The following is a 10,293-nucleotide window of genomic DNA, read 5'->3' on the forward strand; positions in this document are numbered from 1 at the left end:
TATTTCATTTTTCTTTCACGTCCTGTGTCATATATATATATATATATATATAATATATATATATATATATATATATACATATAACATATATATATATATATATCATATATATATATATATATATATATATATATATATATATATATATAAGCGGCCAGTTTTTTTTGTTGATTTTTTTTCGAACTATGACCTCGTTTTCTGGTTTTTTAGAGAAAAAAAAATTTCCTTGGTTTCTCGTGTTAAATTTTTTTTTTCACATTTTTTTCGGCATGTTCAAAACAAACACAGTCCTGTGAATCAACAAGTCATTGAAGAAGAATACGTTTGTCCCTCAACCGTGTGTGTGCGACACCCCCAAAAAATCATTTTTATTTCGTTCAAGAATAAAAACAGCAATTCCAACTTGAAGAAAAGAATATTATTATTTATCTTTTTAAAAATCAATTTGTGCATTCACTATGAATACGGGACGATTATTCATCTATCAAATGACCGTTTCCTGTGGCTTCACATTCTCTAATCTTTACAAACGGTGGCTGGATGCGAGACATACAATACAAAATGGTTCATTTTAAATTATGGGTAGCCAAGGTCGCACCCCGAACCACCGTCGCCTTGTACATTATTAATATGCATTATTGTTACAAATAGGGATTTTTTTAGAATATTTTTTTTATTGTATTTTTAAGTTTTAGAACATTTGGACGACATTGATTCATTCAGTAGCAACAAGACTGTCAGTATCTGGATTGCCTGGACGACAACAAAAATATTGATTCGTTTGTTTGCACTCCACTGAACATCTTTGTTTGTTTGTTTGTTTGTTTGTTTGTCTGTTTGTTCTCGTCTTGATTCCTTGTTCCTTAAAGTAGTTATAATCTTCACAATTCTTACAAATGAAAAAAAAAAAAAAAAACAAAGTGCAAGATGGACAAAAATAATATATATATCCTCTTAGTTTTTTTTTTTGCCCTGACTCTAGTGAAGTCACGAATGGGGTTTTATGACGTCACGAAGTTATGACGTTTTAAAAAATGACGTCAAGGTTTCCCTCAAAGGACATGACGACACCGAGAAGCAACAGCGGCGGCATCTTTGGTTGGCGAGTTTTGTGGCGCTTTTTTTCTTTTTTTTATTTTTTATTTTTATTTTGGCGAGATTCCGGAGGGAGAGAGCTTCTTCCTTCCGCCAGGTTACCACGCCAAAATCTCCGAGCTCTGGTGATCACTGAACCCGCCAGGGCCTGAGGAGAGAGAGAGAGAGAGGAAAAACTGATTAGAAAATTAGGATTTTTTTTTAATTACTCGAAATTAATAAACGGAAACATAAAAACGTAGAAGTTTATTTAATTCGAATTTTTTTAGTTACTTGAAATTAATGGAAAAAACATATTGAGACAGAGAGAGAGAGAGGGGGGGAGGGAGATGAAAAACATATTAGAAGTTTAAATTTTTTTTTAATTACTCGAAATTAATAGAAAAAACATAAAAGCATATTAGAAGTTTATTTAATTAGAATTATTTTCAAATACTGGAAATTAAGTGAAAACATATTGAGAGAGAGAGAGAGAGAGAGAGAGAGATGAGGAGAGAGAGAGAGAGGAAAAAAACACATTTGAGGTTTATTAAATTAAAATTTTTTTACTTGAAATTAGTAGAAAAAACCCATTAGACGTTTACTTAATTGGAAGTTTCTTAATGATTTCAAATAAAAAAAAAACGTATAAGAAGTTTATTTAAGTAGATTTTTTTAGTTAATTGGAATTAATAGAAAAAACATATTAGTCGTTTATTTGAAATTTACTTTTCAGTTTCATGTTTTTTTTATTTTTATTTTTTTATTTTTTTTATTTTATATATATTCATTTTAATATTTCGACAGCAAACTTTCTTAAATGCGACTCCAGTCAAAGGACTTACCGCCGTGGACTGCCACGTCTTCAGTTGGTGAGGTCATGGGGGGGTGTGGGGGGAAGGCGTCACCCATCATGGCCGTCATAGGGGGCATTCCGGGGAATTCGGCGCCTCCCATGGGTCCACCGGGGGGCAAGGGCTGCTCCATTCCGGGGGCCACTGGAATAATGATTCGGAAAATAACACTTAATGAGGTTTTTTGGTTGATTGACGTAAGATCTCTCTCTCTCTCTCTCTCTCTCTCTCTCTCTCTCTCTCTCTCTCTCTCTACTCTACTACTACTACTACTACTACTACTACTACTGCCACTACTACTGCTGCTGCTGCTGCTGTATTTGTGGCCAATTGATGCTTCTGTGATGTAGATTATAGAGAACTAACCAATCTTTCTCTCTCTCTCTTTCATCTCTCTCCTCTCAGCTTATCTCGTCTCTCTCTCTCTCACTCCTCATCTCTCTCTCTCTCTCTCTCTCTCTCACATGCATTTTTAATGTTTATGCTAGAAACTGAAGGTAAGGGATCAGGAACAACACATTTTGCAATACATAAATGAATAAATAAATAATAAAATAAATAACGAAAATAAAAAACACAAATTAAAAGATAAGTAGATTATCTTCAAGTCAACTTACTGTGAGGGTATCCCATGGGTTGCTGTGGACCGAAGTACCCTGGGAACTGTTGTCCTGGGAATCCGCTGTACCCAGGGAAGAAGCCATACCCATCGTCCATACCCAGGGGCAGGTCTCGCATTTTGCGTGGGTTTGCGAATAGGTGCGCGCGCATGCCCATCGTAGACAGCTGCTTCATGCGCCGTTCTTTACTGCGTTTGTTTTGGAACCACACCTGGAAGGAGAAGAGAACGGAAATTAAATAAAAAAAAAATAAAAAAGCAGAATTTGGCAAATAAATCAAAAGAAGAGAAAATAGAAAATTAAATAAAATTGGGATAATAAATAAACTTATAGATTTTTTCTGATTTCTTATTATATAATATATTTTTTACTTAATTTCCCCTGTAAAAGTTCTACGTACATCACTTTGAAGGTAAAAAATAAATAAAGAATTGGGCAAATAGATCAAATGAAGGATTTCTTTCTATTTCTTACATTTATTTTCTACAAAGTGCCCTGGCAAAAAATTCACCTCGGTTTGAACTTCAGGTACTATTTCAGTTGGATTAACCGCATTAATACCTTTTATTGTTCTGAAATTTTCCATTACATGGATTAGCCACACACATATTTGTTGTTATTATAATTACCTATGACCTCGGGTAAGGTCAATTTTTTTTTTCTTTTAATAATGAAGAGATATCTTTGTCAGATTTCAAGCGTTGCAAGGTTCAGGGAACTTAACAGTTATTATTATTATTATTATTATTATTATTATTATTATTATTATTATTATTATTATTGTGTTGTTTTCTATGAGTAGCTATTAAAAAACAAGCAACAACCACAACCCCGATTTCTCCTTTGATTATGGTGATGATAATAATCAATAATAATAATAATAATAATAATAATAATAAGTTATTATTATTACTTCTTTATTATTAATATCATATTCTTATTATTATTATATTATTATTATTGCGTTTTTTTCTATGAGTAGCTATTAAAAACAAACAACAGCTACTACCCTATTCATCCTTTGTTTATTATTATTATTATTATTATTATTATTATTATTATTATTATTACCACCGCTCAAAGCAATCGCGTTGGAAACACCTCAAGACACGATACGACAGTTGGCGTCGGCGGAAGGGAGGAGCGTAAATAAACGCAACGTGACACTTCTGCCTAATTTAGGGTGGCAAGCAATTACTAGGAGCCACAGGGGGTGAAAGGTCGGGTTTGGGTACCCACTGATGCCTTGACCCCATCTTCCGTCCTTGGCTTTTGTTTTGCGTTCGCATGAGGTAGAGGGGGCAGTGTCAGATCAGGCCGCCGTCTGCTACAAGTGTGAAACAAAATTACGAGCGTGTGTGTAGAGGAATATATATATATATATATATATATATATATATATATTATATATATATATATATATATACAAAGGTTTTTTGCCACGAAGGAAAAAAAATGAAAAATACGACCGAAAGTACTCGGCCAACTCGTTTTTTCATTTTTTTCCTACGCGGCAAAAAACCTTTTTTTATACATAGCATCACGTTTTATATACTTCGTGATCAAGTTATTCATATATATATCATATATATAGATATATATATATATATATATATATATATATGTGTGTGTGTGTGTGTGTGTGTGTGTGTGTGTGTGTGTGGGGATATTGCCGATTAATCTTTGTATTTATTATTATTATTATTATTATTATTATTATTATTATTATTATTATTATTAGTTCCTTTAGTTGAATTACTTCAAAGGGAGAATTAGTCTGCTCTTAAGTCTGACTGGTGTCCACCCAGACGATAGGAAAACAGGTCATGAAAACTCGTCGGGAACTTATTCCATACACATCGCAAACAGGTTGAATACAAATCAACGACTTATTGTGGTAACCCAGACCAATCCTTTACTATATACAGTTATCCAGCCTTGGCCGAAGTTTTGTTCTTTAATTATTTATTAAGGTTTGCTGATTTGTTATCATCATGTTTCCGATAAGTTGCCGATGTGTTTATGAATTTTAGAGTCGTTCTCTGCTTACTGTCGTTCTCTTGAATTAAATTGTTTTCAACATGTTGCTTATAAGTTTGAATTGTTTTCAACATGTTGCTTATAAGTTGTTCCCAATTGAACTGTTTTCAACATGTTGCCAATAAGCTGTTCCCAATGGAATTGTTTTCAACATGTTGCTAATAAGTTGTTCTCAATTGAATTGTTTTCAACATGTTGCCAATAAGGTTTTCCCAATGGAATTATTTTCAACATGTTGTTAATAAGTTGTTCCCAATTGAATTGTTTTCAATATGTTGTTAATAAGTTGTTCCCAATTGAATTGTTTTCAACATGTTGTTAATAGTTTGTTCCCAATTGAATTGTTTTCAACATGTTAATAAGTTACTCCCAGTTGAATTGTTTTCTTTAACATGTTGCTAATAAGTTATTCCCAATTGAATTGTTTTCTTCAACATGTTGCTATTAAGTTGCTCCAAATTAAATTGTGTTCAACATGTTGCCAATAAGTTGTTCCCAATTGAATTGTCTTCAACATGTTGCTAATAAGTTGCCAATGTGTTTATGACAGGTTTTTCTGTAGTGTGACAACGCACCCAAAGCTGTTGTTTCGTGTTCCTATTGAAAGAGATTGGGTCCTCCTCCTCCATGGAGACCAGACAACCTGTGTTTCAAGTTTGGGTCCAAGAAATGAAAGGGAGAAGAAGAAAGAGAGAAAGATAAATGTAGGGTTATGTGGCGTCCAGGTGTCAATCTTCTCAAGATCAGCAGCAGGAATGGGAGGGAGGGGAGTGGGAGGGGGGAGGGGTTAGGATCACCCCTCTCCCCCTCATGAGGGAGAATGGAAAGGTGAGGGGAGGGGGAAGGTGGGCTGACACCTCCTCACGCGACCGAAAGAGATGTCATTGTTATTGATCACTTTGACCCTAAACTTTTCCTTCGGCGAAGGTGCTTTTATTTGTTTGTTTATTTATTTATTTATATATATATATATTTTTTTTGGACATATGTTTTGTCGTCTTAATTATTTTTAAATTCTTTTTTGGTCACTTTTGCTCTTTCTCCGTTTAAACACACACGAACATATATGAAACATACGCGTACACATACATACATAACATACATATATATATGTGTGTGTATGTGTGTGTGTGTGTGTCTTTATGTCTGCTTAGTTTTATACTGAAATTTTATCCAGGCAATTTTGTACATCTCACGAATAATATAGCATATCAAGATTTTGTAACAGTGGACATACAAAAATTAAATTCTTGGGGCATACGTTGCATCATCATCATCATCATCATCATCATCATCATCATCATTATTATTATTGTTATTATTATTATTATTATTATTATTATTTATTCTATCATGAGCAGTGCAGTAATTTATAGCTGTCAAGATATGTTAACATATAGTCAGGGCTTTCGAGATGGTTATTAAGGGACTAGAACCAACACAAACTGTGTGTGGATTTTAAACATATCTCGACAAGAAGGAAATTGATTGCAGTATTTCTCTTTTGTCTATTATTTTCGCTATTACTATTACCCGCGCCAAAGCGTTTTAAGCGTGCGTTTCTGTCGGAAGGCGTTGCGCGCGCTTTTCAATCGGAAGGCTTTTCGCGCTCTTTTCGGTCGGATGGCGTTGCGCTCGCGTTTCAGTTGGAAGGCGATGCGTGCGCGTTTCAGTCGGAAGTCTTTTCACGCGTGTTTCAGTCGGAAGGCGTTGCGCGCGCTTTTCTATCGGACCGCATTACGCGCGGCAAGTTCGTAGTCGTCGTGTGTGACAGTTGCCGCGTCCCGAGGGAGGCGGTGACGCCGCGTTACGTCACAATGCGTAAGGAAATAACCTATTCTTCTTCCTCTTCTTCTTCTGGTAGGTTTGAAAAGGAATTGGTGGTTACAGAAAATTATTATAACGATCGTGTGACATCATCAGATATGGCGGAGGTAGGATTTTCTTACGTGCCCACGCCCGAAGAAAGCGAAGGGAAATGGTTGTTGTTGGGGGGGGGGGGTGGCGGCGATAAGAATAGTTATGTTTTATTGTAGAGATCAGGAACATGAAAATAAAGTAATGAAATGTATTATTATGGTAAGAAATCATAGTAATTATCGTCCTTTTTAATTTTTCGTTTTAAGGATGCTGTCTGATGTACAGTCTTGAGAAACTATCTGAAAAGATTGCTACTGTTTTTTATCATTACTAAATTTGATAAATTAGCAGGGGATTTAAAAAACCAGGTATAGAAAATATTAACGTGATCTTGTACCGAATTTTTCAGTCCAGGACAAGGCGATCTTGCAATAAATAAACAAATAAATACATAAAATTCTTAAAAAAGTGGAAAAACACTCGTTTTACTGAGAGGCCTATCTTGGCCACCCGAATTTTTCAGTCCAGGACAAGAGGAGGCCCGCGGAAGACCTCTCTGCTCCTGCTCTCACTTTGAAACCAAAACAAGAGATGAAACAAAGAAAGAAACTATCTCACAGAAGAGAAGGGTAATTGGTAAGGTTCTGTAGATGTTTGTGGGCAGTGGACACGCCCCCAGGGTAGCCACGGGTGTGAAACTGTACTCGAACGTGGCTAGACCCCAGGGAGACCTAAGAACACAAGCTTGTCTTACCCGTACCTTCACCCCCTCCCACCCCACCCCTACCAATGTCCCGATTTCACCCATCAAACTAACACCTCCCCCCCTCCATCCCCCCCACCCTCAACTCCTCGGTCACGCTGACTGAAGTTTCATCTCCCCACGACGTCCCCCTCCCCTCGTCTTCCCACACCCCCACCTCCCGTCCTCCCCCTTGGTACAAATCTCCTTTCAGAAGGTTTTTGTTTTGTTTGTTAAAATTCCCATTAATCTATTGTACTTTCCTTCTCTTGTTAAATATATCGGAACATTTATCGAATTAGAATGTTGAGTTCAGCGCCTTGAAATAAAATCAATAAATAAATAATGAAATAAAACTCTTAATAAGAATATCCCATTTGCAACATAGTCTATAGTCTCTCAAGCTTTGCATGGCAACGTTGGGAAACAGTACATGGGCTAACTGTATTATGATGTCTTCCGGGTTGACCTGGTGTCTTATTACTTGTAAAGAGAGACTGACGGGGGTCGTTGGGGTGGGGGTGGGGGTGGGGAGGGGTGAAGGTTGGGTGGGGATGAGGGTGGCTAATTATATGGACTATCTAGAACGAAACGTATCGGATGACCCTGAAATGTAAATACTCTTCTTAAGACCCTCCGTCTTTTGCAGATATTATAAGTTGTTTATATGTTATTACGGGAGGTAGCATATACGCTCTCTCTCTCTCTCTCTCTCTCTCTCTCTCTCTCTCTCTCTCTCTCTCTCTCTCACAAGCGGACACAATTATCAACACTTTCAACTATTTTCCTTTCTAGAGCTTACTAAATCCAGACAAACATAACAATGAATGTGGTCACTGCGTCTCATTCATGTTTTTTAACTGCTTCGTGAATAGTGTGTGAAGCCATAGTACAGAAAAGTTGCATCATAACATTACGCCTAGAACCAGAAGGCTCATCAGCAGCGGCAACAGCAGCAGCACGTCGAACCCCTCCACAAATGCTGTTTCTGGATAGGAAGGTCATTCCTTTCTTACTTTTCTTTCCAGTACCTCCATTTATATAATATATATATATATATATATATATATATATATACATACATACACAATATATATATATATAGATATAATATATATATATATATAATATATATATATATAATATATATAAAGCCCCCTTAAGAGAAATCCGATCGGAAACGCATTTAAAGAATCCGTTAAGAGAGAGGGAGGGGGGGGGGACGAGAGAGAGAGAGTGTGTGTAAAGTAACTTGCGGAAAGGGTGTGGTGGGCGCAAAAGTAAAAATAACAATCAGTGATAACATTCCCGTAAACAACCGCGCTAACAACAGGAACATAAACGCTGGCCATCAAATTTGCATCTGTAATATTCACACGCGGTTGTAAAAGCAACACAGGGGACAAGACAGAAGAGTGTAGTAGATGCAAATTGCGTGGTTTGAGGTTTGTGTTTGTTTGTGTGGGTGTGTGTGTGTGTGTGTGTTCCGTTGTAATCACGAAAGTATTGATGAAAGAAGAAGTGCTATTGGACTGGAACCTTAGAAGTTAAAACAATTCTTTTATTTTTACAATTTAATTATATTTTTTTATCCGTTTTCGTATTAATTTCTACATTTATCGTATCTTCTCTAGTAACTGATCTCTTTTTTTTTTTATTTCCTATTACCGCCTGTTACCTCTTTCAAATGAACACAATATTCTTTGGAAGCTTGAATTTCAAGTCAGTGGGCTTGTTCCAAATGAATACGGTTTGTATTCTGAATAATAATAATAATAATAATAATAATAATAATAATAATAATAATAATAATAATAATAACTAATAATAATAAATGGCCTCTACAGGCGTTTTACTATCCTGTTTAAAGTAGCACGGAAAAAGCTAAAATAATAATAATAATAATAATAATCACGTCAGTTCTAGTGGCAACTTGTCAGTTGTTTATATTTCATACACTCTCTCTCTCTCTCTCTCTCTCTCTCTCTCTCTCTCTCTCTCTCTCTCTCTCTCTCTCTCTAAAGAATACTGTCAAGTATCAGGTGTTTATCGACTCAGCTGACGTGTCTTTCGCCAATGAAAATTGACTGTAATGTATGTACACTTATCACTAGCAGCAGCTGGCCGGACTGTAAAATAAACCAGATAGCATTTAAAGAAAAAAAAATCCCATATTTCTTCGCCCTAAGCTGACATTAAACCTGATACGCAGCTTTCAGCTTTCAGCTAACGCCGTCAAAATATAACAGCACTGCATCAATTCTCAGTCCATCCCGCAAAACAGCGAATTAAACACCAGGCCGGGCATTGTTTTTTTTTCCTCCTAAATCCTTTTCGTAAAACGTCCCGCTTAGGTAAAAAAAAACAAATACACGTCATGAAGTTACTTATTGTTATGCAACACAAACGCCGCGAAATGACAGATGTATATGTCCAGAAAACGATGTTCCGTCGAGAGGTTATGCTTGTGTACATATGTAATCATAGGTATGCAACCACAGTGGGCGCTTTTGCGGTTTAACTCGTCTCGCGTTCTGTTGAATTTACATTTTTTTTACCCCCCGCTCCTCGTGTGCGTTTGTGTGTGTGTGTGCCTGTACGAAGTGTATTATGTATGTATGTATGTATGTATGTATGTATGTATGTTTTTTGGTTTCGTGTGGTGAACATTTTCCCGCTACGTTTGCGTGTGCGTCTGTGTTTTCATGTGCGTGTGTCTGTGCGTGTACGAGGTGTATTATGTATGTATGTATGTTTTTGGTTTCGTGTTGTGAAAATTTTTCTCGCTTCGTTTGCGTGTGCGTTTGTGTGTGCGCGTATTATGTATGTATGTATGTATGTTTTTTATTTCATGCTGTGAGCATTTTTCCCGCTCTGTTTGCGTATGCGTCTGTGTTTTCATGTGCCTTTGTGTGTTTGCATGTGCGTTTGTGTGTGTCCGTGTACGAGGTGTATTTATGTATTATGTATGTATGTATGTTTTTGATTTCGTGATGTGAACATTTTTCCCTCCCCGTTTGCGTGTGCGTGTGTGTGTGCGCGTGTGTGTGTATGTTTTTTTTTTGTTTCACTTTGTGAACTAAAAAAAAAAAACAATTCGATG

The 10,293-nt window shown here is 36.2% G+C and overlaps 1 protein-coding gene across 1 annotated transcript in view; it reads right to left on the bottom strand.

The window, feature by feature from the left end:
• Nucleotides 1–804: 804 nt before the first annotated feature.
• LOC135201735 (LIM/homeobox protein Lhx5-like) overlaps nt 805–10,293 on the bottom strand; it is a 92,315-nt gene continuing 82,826 nt past the window's right edge. Inside the window, 3 exon segments of the mRNA XM_064230946.1 lie at nt 805–1,243; nt 1,920–2,072; nt 2,546–2,759. Coding sequence (XP_064087016.1) covers nt 1,194–1,243; nt 1,920–2,072; nt 2,546–2,759 — 417 coding nt within the window. The 3' untranslated portion in view covers nt 805–1,193.

Source organism: Macrobrachium nipponense, chromosome 28 (genome assembly GCF_015104395.2).
Source record: "Macrobrachium nipponense isolate FS-2020 chromosome 28, ASM1510439v2, whole genome shotgun sequence".
Lineage (NCBI taxonomy): Eukaryota > Metazoa > Arthropoda > Malacostraca > Decapoda > Palaemonidae > Macrobrachium > Macrobrachium nipponense.